The following is a 15,166-nucleotide window of genomic DNA, read 5'->3' as shown; positions in this document are numbered from 1 at the left end:
AAGAGGCATGCTTGGGAATGATTTAATGTGCTTATATATTTGGCTATATTTTATTGCTTGTTGATGTTGAAGTCCATATTCTTCTCTGGTTATGTTTGTAAGCCATAGCTGTCAACGTTTCCCCTTTTTTAAGGGAAATTCCCTTATTCCGGATAGGAATCCTCAAAAGAAAAGGGAAAAGTTGATAGCTATGTTGTAAGCAGCAAACAGTTGCTCATTTATTCTCCAGGAACCTAGGCTTTTTCTTCACCTAGTCTAGCTATAGTCTTCAATTAAAATACAACAGGGCCATGAATCAGCAATCATGGCTATCATCCTGCTTGTAAACTGCTGGTGGTACTTTTACTACCCCAAAAAAACTGTGTTACTCTCTTGCTAAATTCCTCTTCTTTTGTACATGGGAAGGACTGAGAATGTAGACATCATTACCCAAATTCAACAAGGGCATTTCTTGGTCCCTTCCCTGCATATTGTGGAGAGGTGGTGGGGAATAATTGTGAATTAACCAATGGGTCATATTGCAGAAGCAAAGAGAAGGTCATCTGCCATTCTCTGCAGCTGTAGAATATATTTTTCCCTGTTGTACAAGATAAGCTCTGATATATACAAAAGAGCATATCAAGTGGCAGTCTGTTAATTACTCATCACCATCTCCTTGGGCCAGTATGTATACGTCGTCATCAAGGGTTTCCTCCAATTTAGTCCAAACTACTCAATATGTTCTTAAAACATCCTTGACAAAATTGCTGTTTAAATGAACTATTACCGGTGCAATACTGCCTTCATGTTCTTATATCCATTCAGGTTGCTATTTGCATTGATGAGCTGCAGCCAAAACCACTGCTACTTATTTATTTTTCATGAAACTGGGGTTTCCTTGCCTTACCAATAGTTTCCTCTTGCACCATTGTCCATGTGCAACATCTGTAAATTCTGACAAGGACACAAGTCTGGGGATGCTTTCTCACACAGCTTTGTTTTTATTTTAGATATGAGCAAATGTGTCTGCATGTCTAAATGGAAGCCAGATATTTATAGCTCTGTTCATGATAAACTGTAAATCAGGGATGAGGCAAGCTCTGATGAGTTATTGTAGTAGTTTTGTGAAGCAGGTTTTTGGTGTTTTGAAACTGAGTGATTTATCCCCATTTGTATTGCCTTTAAATTCACATTACCAGAGCGACGGGTGTGCGTGTTAAGTCAAGACTTGTCAGAATGTTTCTCAGCCTGAAATTGTCATGGGATGTCTGTTTTGTAACCATCTTGGTTATTTCACTCAGTCATTGTGCTAGAGATTAGCAATCTTGCACTGGAAGGTAAGTTTAAAGCATATGAAGGCTAGAATCCACCGCATGTAAGCACTTGATGCTTAATTTGATAACAACACAATGAATTATATTAGCTGGTGAAATTATTTATAATTTCTAATATTCATTAAGTATAATTGTATTTAATTCAAAGGTAGATCCATGATTGTGTATATGTTACCTTGAATTTCCGAAATTGGATGAATGTGTGAATGTTGGCAATGCCCAATAGAAAACAGGACTGGTTGGCTAGACTCCTGAACAGGACCACTGCACACTGAAATAGATTGTTGCATGTCCCTCTTGTGACTTCCTAACAATCAACATTCCAATGATACTGATGAGATAATAGGTAGTAAGGTAAAGGGACCCCTGACCATTAGGTCCAGTAGCAGACGACTCTGGGGTTGCAGCACTCATCTCGCTTTATTGACTGAGGGAGCCGGCGTACAGCTTCCGGGTCATGTGGCCATCAAGACTAAGCCACTTCTGGCGAACCAGAGTAGCACACAGAAACGCCATTTACCTTCCTGCCAGAGCGGTACCTCTTTATCTACTTGCACTTTGACGTGCTTTTGAACTGCTAGGTTGGCAGGAGCAGGGACCGAACAATGGGAGCTCACCCCGTCGCGGGGATTCGAACCACCAACCTTCTGATTGGTAAGCCCTAGGCTCTGTGGTTTAACCCACAGCACCACCTGCACTCATTTCCTTCCTTTGCTGCCTGCCACTGAACCCACCAATTTGCTATTGTTGCATCAGAGAGCCATTGTCAGTCAGTGAACAATGATGAGCTAAATAGACCAAAACTCTGACTCAGTATAAGGCAGCTTCCTATATTCCTCATTTAGGGGATTAGATGAATGTGGTGTTCCAGAATATCTAATTGGTGCAGTGCACACACGTAGTGGGCTTCAGCTCGTTTTTTCTAGTTCTGTGATCATGCTTTGCAGGAGACCAGCAAACAGCTTTTCTCCTTTGAGTATAGGGGTATAAATAATACTTGAGTATAGGACAAAGGATGCCTGAGATTTCCTAGGGCACCTACTCAATTCCTGAGCAGATCTTATAGCAATAAGGAAGAACATGGCAAACTGTCAAGCAGACATATCTTTAATGACCAAGGGAATATTTTCCAGTTCTTTATTATTGTTTTTTTCTTCAGTCTCTTAAAGCACTATTGTTTGAGCAGAAGATATTGCATGCATGAACCATGTGTTGGATCCTTGTTGAAATTTGGCTCTCAGGAGACAAGAAGAAAGCAGGTTTTAACATTTTTAAAAACCACGACCTGCAGCATTCTGAATCATGTAACAGCTGCACCCCTGCAAGAATTTATAAGCTATTATTTAATATCACTAGTTTCTTGCACATTTTTCATGATTATGGTAATAGCATTCCTCTCTTTTCTCAGAGGTACTGGGAAGTTTCAATATAACATCAGAGTGATGGTGGCTGGGCATCTCAGTCTTTCAGAATAAGACTTCAGTAGAACAGATGCAGTCTGTGTCTTACAAACTGGTCTGTGCTGTTCTCCCTTAGTCTCTTTCCCATTGACAAAAGTGGTGTTATTTTCATGAATTTAAAAAAGCACTAAGTTCTGTATCATTGTGTGTGCACAAAAGTCACTTCCAAGATCTAAGTGGACAATGGCTGACTTCCGCCAGTCAGAGGTGTAGGAAGGTCAGGTGGTACCCAGTGCAATTTCTTGTCACCCCCCCATTGATTCCCCCCCCCCCGCAAAAATAAATAAATTAAAAAAAACATTGATTTTTTAATTTATTTATTTTTGCCTGCAAAAATGGTTTTACGTTATTTCATATTTTCTTACAAAGGAATGTGGATTCTGGGCCTCTGATAATAAGTAGGCGACTATGGAGAGATACTTAAATCTACAGGATGGATTGTGTTTTGACTTATGTTATTTTATTTATATTTATTGTTTATTTATTTAATAAATTTTATTTTTAAAAACCTGCAAAGTGGTTTACCAAAACAAAAAAACCAAAAAAAAACCCCCACAGCAGTAAAATCAAGAAAAATCGGCTGTGTGCAGCGGGCAGGGCGAAGGCAAGGCAAGACCTAATCTACTCAGCCTAGTCTCATTTTCTTCACATAGGCCGACTTTTCAGGACCCAGGAAGCCCAGTGGAGGATAGGGCAGTAGGGTGGTTCATAAAAAATACCTGCTCCAAAGGTCTTACTAAACTAGGGATTAAATAGCTATATCTGACATTTCATGCATATCATTTAATATCTTGACCCTGCTCCACTGAATTGAAATTTCAGCCTTCACAACATAGGAAAACGGCCAAGTAAACAGCTATTTTCGTGGAGGAGGGTAAATATATTAACTGATATGCATGAAATTTCATATATAGCTATATAATCCATAATGTAGTAAGATAAGACCTTCAGAGCAGGCATTTTTTTTTTTAAAAAAAGCTTTTTTTATGAACCACCGTAATAGGGCAGTAATTGTTCCTTGATAATTTGTCACCCCCCTCCATGATGGCACCTGGGGCGGACCGCCCCTCTGTCCCCCCTTTCCTATGCCCCTGCCACCAGTGAGATAAGACAGAACATACGAACAAAACTGCTACACAAGTTGAAGGTTAAGCAGAAGAAAGGTGATGCTGTGTCTTTTTCTGAACACTCCCTATTCCCTCCCCTACTCCAGGCAATTCTTTTCACCTTTCCTATCTCAGGCCGTCTGGAAAGTTGAGTTAAAAAGTGGAAAGCTTCCTCACCAAGAGAAGTTGCATCTGAGCATCATATTCTCAGTAAATACAAAAGTGACAATTGACCTGGTAGCATATGCTGTTGCAGAATGCTGAAGTCAGTACTATTGTTAATAATTACAGTATACTGTCAACCAGCTCAAGGGTACAGGACACAATTGGTAGGAGGTGCATGCTTTTAACTGTGTGTGTAAGACTGTGGGGTGGGGGTGGGTGTATGTGTGGCTGTGTATATGTGGGTGTGGGTGTCAGCCCTCTTTATCACTCCCTCTAATAGCAATGCAATCACCACTGGGCTTTGTTGACAGGACTAGAACTGAAACAGGAACAAAAGGAAGATATTAGCATATTTGGGGGAAAAGATTTGTAGAAGTACAAAAAGTATATTTATGTTGGTTTTTTAAAGGGCTGAGCATTCTCAGAAGCCACAGAATGTTGAGTGTTAGTTGCAAAGAGGAAAGAGAAAAATATGTGTGCCTGAACGCAAGTCAACAAACCTCACTAGGGCTATTCTTGAGTAACAAATCTTAAGAATCTGGGGCACAAACTACATTTACAATTCTGAATTTTAACATTTTATGTATTTATTTTTTCCTCTAAATAAGGTGTCATGTAGAGCTAGTAGAGTAATATGAAGAGTTTCATACTGAAATTTAGCCAGTCTATTAGAAATGAATAGACTTTCTGTGAAAAAGTCAGGGGGAAAGTGGCTTAATCCTTTGTGTGACCCTCTTCTTAGTTACCAGGGTACAAAAGGCTAAATGAAATGTGGAATTTGCTTGCCTTTTGCAGTCTTCCTCCAAATATTTTTTAAAGAAAGATGAATACAGTATGTATGAATTTTAGTTGCATGTCATTAAATCATTTTCTTTTCTTTTTACAGTAAATCATATTATCCTGCTGCACTACGGTAGTAAGACACCACTTTGCCTTGTTGGAGGAAACTGGGGACGTAGGATCTTAGCCAAATATTCAAAATGGTAATGCAAAGATATCTCCTAACCTATACGGGAGTGGTGCTCGCTTTATACTTTCATCACCTCATCAGAGCCATTGAAGTCCCTCGGGATCGTAAGTCCACTGATTGTTTATTCATTTATTTATTTACTTTCTCAGTTCCATCTCTGGGACAGCTGTCCCCAACCTGAGGTCTTCAAATGTTGCTGGACTACAAGTCCCATCATCCCTGACTATTGGGCACACAATAATGTAGTCCCAATAATAGGTTGAGGAAAGCTGCCCTGGGGAGTTATTCACTTCATTGGTTAGAGGAAAGACTGTATGTTTGCCCTGACTTTTTTTGTTCTATCTTCGAAGATAGTCAAGCTTTCATGACAAATGTCCTTGGAAGCACATAATTGGGTAAAAAAACAGAATCTGTAACTTGGAACTAGACTATATATCCAGCTGCTTGGGGGTAAGGAGGTAACACAAAAGATATAAAGGCAAATTCACAGAATGTAAAATGGATCTTGAACACATGACATATTCAAATAACATTTTAGATGTTCATATTGCCTGATGGTTTCATTCCATGGCCCAATCTGTTTTCTATGTGTTGGGAGGAATGTCCAGCCAGAAAGGCAACTAATAGCTGGGTGCCTGGCCATAATGTTCGGTTGTAGTCTTCTTGGTCATGTAAATAGATCATCTCTCTTTTTGTACTAGCAGGTGTAACATGTCCAGTCATGACCAACTCTGGGGTTACTGCTGGTTTAAATGGTTATTAGTGGAACGGCTACCAAACTATTCCAGTAAAGAGAAAAAAACACCCAAGCTCCTTTCAATATGAATGGAAAAGCCATTTTCAGACCAATATACTGCAGCCTCTATTTCTTTTTATTATTTGACCCAGAAAAGTAGATCTCAGGAGCTTTGAAGCTCTTTTCTGGGATTGCTTTATGTTCTAATCTTGACTCCTACTGGGAACACAGACAGCTGCCTTATATGGAATCAAATCATTGGTCCATCTATCCCAGTATTGGGTGCAGTAACTCACAGCGGTTTATCTAAGGTTTCAGCCTTCCCTGGAGATGTCTAGGGCTCAACCTGGGACTATCTGCATGTTTTACTACTGACCTATGGTTCAAGGGGATGATTCAAAAAGAACACCTGGCCCTTACCATGTGATAACTAAAATCCTGTTTTAGCTGAAGCTGGTAACTGTGGTTTACTTTCTGAGTTCAAATCACACTGAATCAATCCTACTGTCATATGGTGGTTTGTAGAGACTCATGAATTATTGGCATACAAATAGGCTCCTAACTCACCTTAATCTCATCTCAGAAACAGGAAAGCTGGTGTGGTCAGTACCCTTTACCTGAGATTTGGACTAAGGGATCTGAATTTTCCCTAATTTATATACAGTATATGCTTGCTTGCCTATATGTACTGTATGCTTTACCAGTTTACCTGATGGTATAAGGACCTCTTACATATGACCTTGTATACATTTCCTGTATACATTGTATACAGACATTTACACCTGCCCAGCATCCTTATTGTGAAATTTCAACAATCATGAAAACTCTGGTGATTCATATCTCCTCAAATCTTTTATTATTATTATTTGTACCTGAAACATTGAAATGTTTAAGTTTTTTAACTGAAACATTTTTAATGTTTAAAGTACAAATAAAAAGAAAAAAGATTTGAAGAGGTATGAATCACCAGAGTTTTTGTAAATATTGAGTGGAAATGTATAGTTTAAACATTTTGAAAGGCCACATATTTGCCTTTTGGTTTCTGAGTCTAAGCAATACTATTTGCATTCATGAGGACTGGGTGCATTTAATGATTGTTCATTTCAGTATCTTCTTTCCTCTGTTTACTATGCATGAATAACACAAAGCTCAGCAAAATTTCAACAAGCCTGCTGCATCATGTGACTTTATGCCACCACCCCTAGCAGCCTGATAGAAGTTTTGTTTAATGTTGTTTTAAACTGGTTGGAAGCATCTGTTGTACATCCCTATTCTTCACAGGAAATGTAAAAGAAGAGTTCTAAGCATGGGCACCCACCCTGGCATTAGTTAGCAGTGGGTGTCATGGCCACGCTTAAGATAGCTGAATTAGCAAAAACTGCTTTAGCAGGAAGCTGGTTTAAAGAAACAGAGTTCTCTCCATGTGTCTCTTCTCCCCAACCTTATACTGTATACAACTTTCAAGTCTCACATCGGATGTGTCTGAACTATAGAAAGGACTTTATGAAAATTGAGACAATGTATGTATTTTGGTAACCAAAGAAAATATTTAATTAAATTTTAATAATAATAATAATAATAATAATAATAGGCAAAGCTCTGTTGCATTAGCAGAGAAAGTATCTCAGCTCAAACAGAGCTAAGCAAACACCCCAAAGGAGAATTTTATTGTTTCAGAGTCAATCACACAATTGTAGTCACTGGGACCTGGTACTGAATGAAGACACTTAGGCTACAATCTTAGCTATGATCACCTCCCTATGAGAGAACACAGTGGAACTTCTCAGCAAACTTGCATCAGATTGCGCTCCTAGTCCCTTGTTGGTTTAATATAATGCAGATTTTGTTGAAAGGTCTCTTTGGCATTGTCTAACTCAGGGGTGGGGAACCCATGACCCTCCAAATGTAATTGAACTCTAACTCCCATTAGCCTCTGACAGCATGGCTAATTGTCAGGGATGGTGGGCATTGTAGTCCAACAACATAGGGAAGGGCAAAGGTTAAGGCTCCCCAGGCCTAACTGACACTGAGTTTCATGATGAGGGCGCTAATAATTTTATTTGGGGCACAAGCTTTGATTGCTTCTGGTTACACTTAATCAAAAAGCTCACTACTTGTTCTGATAGCGAGTCTCGGAAAAGGAACACAGGGGCAGTCGAATCAAATACAAGTACTTTCTAAAGAGAGAGAGATTGAGAACTTCTTACTGGTAACAGGTTCCCCCCTCCCTTTGAATGGAAGAATGAGTGTAATAGGACCTTAGAAAAGAAAAGAAAAAGGCACACTCAGTACTTGTTCTAAAGCTTGCTTGCTTTTAAACAAACTTTTGCATTTCTAAAGCACCTTCCGTCTATTATCACTTAATTCCAATAATAGTCCGCTTGGGGCAGGAGATGTATAAGATTAGCTCTTTGTTGGAGGTTATGTAACTGCAGTACAGTTTTATGTGCCGTTTATGTCAGTTTTACGGCTTTCCATTTGCTGTGTTGGGGCTGTTGCATGATAAATATGTGTCACACATACAATGTTCAGATGCCATCCTCCTCTGCCTCTTATGTAACATGCACATGCCGTCGCTTGGCCTGTGTTGAAAATGTATATTAAAAAAAAAAAAAAAAGTATATGAAGTGGTGTCCCTAGTCTACCCCTTTCCCTAAAGAAAGCTAAGTGATCAACTGGAACATTTTCAGTTCAAAGGCTGCAGTCTTAAGTATGTTTACTAGAGAGCTCATTGGGACATCCTTGGGACATCCTAATTATGCTTAGACTTTCATTTCATTTCAACTTGTGCTTTTTGGACAGCTGAGCAATCCTACTAGGCAGCAGATATTGGGGTGGATGCAGTGCATATCCTTTTGGTGAGATGGTTTGACAAATGTTTTGAAGTATTGCCTACTTCAAAGCAGTGTTGCTCAACACAGGACCTTGTAATAGGATGATACAGAAAAGTGGGGTGCCCCAAATCAAAGGAAAACATTAAGAGATCTGCAATACATCTGCCTCACCCAGCTGGGCCCATTTCAAAGGTTTTCTTTCCCTTTTGCATGCATCAGGCTCTAGAGTCCCTTTTTCCTTCTCTAAGCTGCTGGGGAATTGGATTTTTAATCTTCCTTTTATTGAACACAGCAAAGTGCTCTGTCTCCTTTAGCCCTCTGGTGCCTGCCCATTGTTTGTGGCAGAGGCTCAGCTAATTAATTCATCACTCCTATTTGTGAACTTGAAAGGTTTCAGGTTTTACTAAATCGAGCAGGTGGTGCATAAATAGCTACAGCTGCTCTGGGTTTATGATAAGTTTGCAAATTGATGACTCTCCACACAAATGAGCTCTCTTTTCCCTTTGAACCCAGACCCTCAACCCCTGTTAGTGGTTTCTACAGGTGCAGGGGTGAATTAGAGCAAATGCCCACCAGTGAAGCCAGGGTATCAGATTTGAATTCTGAGTTGTTTAGCCAGCAAACTTCCCCTTGATGATGTTGGAGAGGCAGCTGAAAATATATTGAATCAAACTTGAGCATCATCTGCATTCAGACAAAGGGATTCTTAAGATGAGGCTGATGATAAATATAGATTTCTGCCCGAGAAAGCCTTGCTTCACCATCTTTAGAATTTTGGAGCTGTTGGCAAATATGTATGGAGGGAGAACCCAACAGATATACCTACAGAAACTGGAGACTCCTAGGGAAACTTAGTAGCCATAGAATTAGATAATTACCAATCTCATGGATGGGTACCGTAATTGATTTAAAAAAGAAGAGGATAAGAATAGGAATAACTAATAAATTTCAGCTAATGTTCGGACATCTTAGGGTGGGGGCAGTAACATCATTGTAGGGACAGTAGGCGCGATACACTTCACATCTTTACCATACTCATGTAGGTAAGAAGTAGAAACCATTCAAAAGATAAACCAAGGGGTTCTTTGGCCATTGGTTTCAGTGGGAGAGAGGGAGCAGACACTCTTTATTTTTAGTGGGACTATAGCAGGGAAACAATGGGTTAGTTCCATGCTCCCAATCCTGATCCTCCCCCCCCCCCACTTCATGGTTGCTGTTTAGAGTTTTTAAATTATTTGTGGAAGTCTAAATGGCATGGTTAACCTCACAAGTAGGCTAGCTCCAAATATCTAATGCTGTCTGGTCTGGTTCACATGGACCAAAGTGATTCCTCATGAAGTCTCCCTATCTGTATGGAATATGTGTCATTAGTATCTCCATATACAACTTCCCACTTTAATTGTTGTGTCAAAAAAAAAAAAATATGTTACAGTGATTGTAGAAATAGCTACTGACAAGCAGGCCATACTTTAAATTCTCCAAGGGACCAGAGGCATACATGTAACTGAGGATGGTGTTGGCCACATCGTATGGAAAGAATTTTTGAACCTGTGGGCTAACCCTCAGCCTGGTCTTTCACATGCTTAAGCCACTCTCAATAAACTGGAAGTAGATCTTGTTTGAGGCTTTTGTCCGTCCTTTAAAACAAGAAGAGGAACCTGTGGCCCTCTAGCTCATCTCCCATCAGCCACAGGTGGTACAATGAATGGTCTGAGATGATGAGACTAGTGGTCCAAAACCATCTGGAGTGGCCCAGAACTACCTCTTAAAAGTCTTGAATTGCCTTTGTGGTCTTGAGGCATTAACTGTAACCTATGAATTTCTCTTTACACTTTTGTTGATGTTTTATGTAACTTTTTACAGAAGCTTGGAGTACTAGACATAAGCTAATCATTGTCATCCTTAAAACCAGTGGCGTAGCGTGGGTTGTCAGCACCCGGGGCAAGGCAAGTAATTTGCACCCCCTAACCCATGGATTTGCGCCCCCTAACCCGTGGATTTGCACCCCCTAACCCTAACCCCCAGGTGTTGCACCCGGTGCGGCCGGGCCCCCCCCTGCACCCCCCACGCTACGCCACTGCTTAAAACGCTAAGTTTTCAATTTAACTTTTTTAGATAGCTATATATACATACTAGATCTAAAATGTGTTAGACTAACCCTTCCTCTCTCTTTCTTTTCTAAAAATATGCTTACACCTCGGAACTAACAGCAAGTATTCAAGATACATGTAAGTCTTACTTACTGACTTGTTTTTTCTCCAAAGCAGCTGTCTCCAGTTCTTGGGGGTGGGGGGCAGGGAGAGAGAACACAGGACTACTGAGCATAGTAACCATGTACATAGCAGACAGCCAAGAAGCCCAAAGTGAAATGGGGCCATAGGATGGGCATTGCTTGCATGGTTAATAGCACTAAACACTGGAGTCTGACTTTTTGAAGCTTGATATTCAGCACTTGGATGATAACATAGAAAAGCTGTATCATATTCTAACCCAGGCTTCCTCAAACTCGGCCCTTCAAATGTTTTGAGACTACAATTCCCATCATCCCTGACCACTGGTCCTGTTAGCTAAGGATCATGGGAGTTGTAGGCCAAAAACATCTGGAGGGCTGAGTTTGAGGAAGCCTGTTCTAACCAAACTAAGGAAACTTTGTTATTTTAGTATATGGTACTTGCTACGTTAACATCAAATACAGGTAAGATACAAAACCGTTTGAATGAAGCTTTTATATTGACTTAACTATAGAGACAGTCCTCTTCCCCAACACCCCCAATTCTTATGAGTGGTTTGGGTTTCCTTTTGAACTCAGTGTGAGGTAGAGGAGTGTGTGTGAGGGAGGAAAGCTTATTAAAGCCATTGGCAGTCTGAAAATATATTATATAATGGTCACTGGAGAGAGAAAACCTCAGGAGAAATGGAATACTGTGGCTTGTTCCAAGGCAGCAGGCTAGACTTAACACAAAGCCAAGCCAATAGCATAATTACTCTTACTTGTGTGTGTGGGGGGGGGGGGGAATCACTGAGCTGCATTCCCATGTTCCCCCTCCAATACACCACAACTGGTAAGAGCAGCTGTGCTCCATTGCAGCTTACCTATCTCAGTTCTCTTCTGTCATATGCATACATATGGAGATGGTGCATCATAGTAGCTTTGGTGACAGCTTTTTCAGGAGCCAAACCTTCTTATTGAGCTCTACTCTACTAAGTGGATGAACTTACTTTGTGGCGTCTTACATATATTTGCAGATGACATGTGGATTCAGATGTGGGTGTATGGTACTCTTGGGATGACCTCCTTGACTCCATCTGCATGTTCTTGTTTTTCTGTTTTCTGTGGTTGTTTCTTTCCTGTCCTGATTCCTCTCTTCCCATACTTGAATTATCAGATGATAATTATGTGAAGATCAAGCAATTTGGGAGCACCACATTGTGGGGCATTGGCATATAGAGTTTGTAGGCCCAGGTATGGCTTTGCCTGGTAACATAACCTAGTCATAATGGCAAGACTGTAATGCAGTACTTTGCTATCAGTGTGCCTGTTTACTGATATTAGATACTGAAAAATTTCTTTGCTGATTTCTGCAGCCTCTGTTGTTGCACTTGATCTTGCAAAGACTTGTCTGCGTGCAGAAAGGAAATTGTTGCTGCGACTCAGCAGGTTGCAGGAGAAGGGGCAGATCAACAGTAAATGCAGACCAACATTGGTGCATCTGACTGTAACCACTAGTCATCTCATGCTTTTCTAGAACTGATTTTCTGCAACAGATTGCTAGTCTTCTGTCCCAGTTTACACCTGAAAGTTATCCATCCAAGTAGCCTTGGATGGATTTTGCAGGAAGATGTGGGCAGAGAAGAGGAATAGTCTCTTTAAGTTGCTTGCCAGAAATGGCACTCATTGGCCTAGTTCATATGTCTCATTAAACTATGGTTTAAATTGGAGTTACACATCTGTCAAAAGTGCAAGGGGACTATGTCCTATGTAGGGATGCCCTTGGAGACTGTTCAGAGATTGCTGCTGATGGAAATCACAGCCACTCATGGGTTTTGACTGCTCAAGACTATATTGCATCGGATCACAATGATCTGTACCGGCTGTCTATTTACTACCAAGCCCAATTTGAGGTTATGGTGTTGACAAGTTCTGAATGCCTTAGGACCTGGTTTCCTGCAGGACCATCTCTCCCTCTATGACCTGCCCACACTCTGAGATTTTCTGGGGCCTCTCTTGTAATACTATCATCTACTGAAATTCATGGGTCTATGTCTTATCCGACCGCTAATTTTGGCAATGACATCGTGGCTATAGAACATCCTCCACGTGAGATGTGGCCAGCACCACCATTGTGCATCTTCTGTGCCAGTTGGAAATATTTATTTCTCTTTCTCTGGGCTTTCTGAATATTTAAAGCATCTTCTCTGTATTGTAGTGTGAAAAGATGGAATGTGCTTTTTATTGAATTGTGATTTCTGCTTTTAATGTGCTTTGTCTGTTTTTTGTAGTTCAGTTGATCAGTACCTGCCCATGGATCTTGTGATGAATGGTGTGATAGGAATAATTATAATAACAATAGCAGCTTCCATTTTAATCTGACCTTGGGTGCAAGCCACTGAGAAGATCGCCTTTGCTCAGCTCATATTCATTTTGATAGGGCTTGCAGGCTAGAAACATCGGTGGATTGTGCTCCTTGCCTTTCACAAGCAGGAAGGCAAAAACAGTGCATAGAGAACTGATGGTGTGCTGCAAATACGACAACCTTGTATTTCTTTAGAATAAATGGACTGTGGAGTTCATACTTCAATTTGTAAAGGGTCTTTGTTTGTGAAACAAAACAAAAAAAACAAGAGGCATGGATAATGTTGGAAAGAGCACTTGCTCTTATTAATTTGCTGTTTCAAATGGCAATAATTGAGAATGTCTTCCTTTGCCTCCTATTTATTCTCTCTTCTCTGTCCCTCTTGCGTATACTTTACAGTGCCTCAACCCCCTACTATTACAAAGCAGTCTGTGAAGGATTATATTGTAGATCCGAGGGACAACATCTTCATTGAGTGCGAAGCAAAAGGGAACCCCACTCCCACGTGAGTGCAGTTCTAATTTATTTGTTAGGTTTGAATTCCACCCATTCATTGTGGAGCTCAGAGTGGTATAACAAAACAGGTGCTTATAATCAAAGCAGTGGCTAAGCCCACACCTGACTGTGGGTCAGAATAGCACTGCTATTCTGGCAGCCTTTCATGGTGAGTGTAAGCATGCACCGTCTCTTGAATGCAAGGGTTTTTTGTTGAATGGCTCAGATGTCATTCATTAAATTGCATGTATTGTACCACTGTAGGAATACCTATAGCAAATTATCTCTGGAGTAGTTTAGAGGAGTTTGTATCACAAAAGTTCTGTTATAGCCCTGTTAACTGGATGCCTTGCAAAAAATGACTTGCAAATGCCACCTGATGGCTACTTTATTTCCTCTCCCATACTGATGACAACAAGGAAAATATGCTAATATATTTGCATTAGGCTTCTCCTAGAAAGTAGAATAGAGAAATACAACTCATGAATGCATTAAGGGTTAAGGGATCCAAAATAACATGTAAACCATGCAGTATTGGATAAAGCTCTTCCTGGGCAAAGAAGGTAATTGTCTCTTTGATGTAACTATTTTTTTTTTTTATGTAACTATTTTTATAGATTTTTATGGACGCGAAATGGAAAGTTCTTCAATGTTGCAAAGGACCCAAGAGTAAGCATGAGACATTGGTCATCAGGTACACTGGATGTTGACTTCCGTAGTGGTGGCAGGCCAGAAGATTATGAAGGGGAATTTCAGTGTTTTGCTCGGAATGACTTGGGGACAGCCATCTCCAACAAAATCTTTCTGCAGGTTTCAAGTGAGTATAATTATGACACTATTAGAAACCTTATTATTTTAGAACCTTATACACTGTGTCATTTGTGTTTGCAAGGGCTTTTTGTATTTGAGAATTGTTAATGTGCAGTCTGTTAGAGTCCAGTTCCAGTGTCGAGCTAAAAAGCATTCAAAATTAATACAGTAGAACCTAGGAACTCGAACAACTCTGTTCTTGAATGTTTCAGCTCTCGAATGCCAAAAACCTGGAGGTAAGTTCTCCAGTTTTCAAACATTCCTCAGAACACGAATGTCCGACATGGCTTCTGCTGTGCAAAAACCAGCTATCAGCCAATAGGAAGCCACACCTCAGAACTCAGATCGTTTCAGAAGTCAAACGGTCTTCCGGAATGGATTATGTTCACGGTCCAAGGTTCCACTTTACAAAATTGCAGAAGTCACCTTCCATCACAGCAACTCAGAGAATCAGTGGTTTATCTTTGTTGCCGTTCTGTAATTTGTTATTTATAACACCTAAGTCACTACCTCCCTGCTTCTTCCCAAGTTACTCACAAATTGCCTTATTGGTCAAGAGTAATGTTTCTGCTCTCTTTCTTCAAAGGTTGACTTTTTTAAAAAACAACAACACATCCTTTATACTAGGATTTTTCAGGGGTGATCCATGGGTGAGATTCTGAAGGAGACTCTCTGCTAGGTACCAAGGAAGTATATATCTTAT

The 15,166-nt window shown here is 40.3% G+C and overlaps 1 protein-coding gene across 14 annotated transcripts in view; it reads left to right on the top strand.

The window, feature by feature from the left end:
- The window catches only part of NFASC (neurofascin), a 180,121-nt gene that overhangs the window by 75,235 nt on the left and 89,720 nt on the right, over nucleotides 1-15,166 (top strand). For 13 of the 14 annotated variants that reach the window (XR_014157631.1, XM_081866288.1, XM_081866294.1 and 10 more), the window contains 4 exons: nucleotides 4,931-5,118; nucleotides 10,795-10,812; nucleotides 13,558-13,663; nucleotides 14,271-14,470. Coding sequence is in view for 13 of the 14 variants with exons in the window: in XM_081866288.1 (XP_081722414.1) it covers nucleotides 5,025-5,118; nucleotides 10,795-10,812; nucleotides 13,558-13,663; nucleotides 14,271-14,470 (418 nt within the window). In the remaining variant the exon portion in view is untranslated. The remainder of the gene's footprint in view (nucleotides 1-4,930; nucleotides 5,119-10,794; nucleotides 10,813-13,557; nucleotides 13,664-14,270; nucleotides 14,471-15,166) is intronic. The other variant, XM_081866300.1, reaches the window with a different exon arrangement.

The sequence above is a fragment of the Podarcis erhardii genome (assembly GCF_964252035.2).
Source record: "Podarcis erhardii genome assembly, chromosome: 6".
Taxonomy (NCBI): Eukaryota; Metazoa; Chordata; class Lepidosauria; order Squamata; family Lacertidae; genus Podarcis; species Podarcis erhardii.
This window is presented reverse-complemented; position numbering and strand designations above follow the sequence as displayed.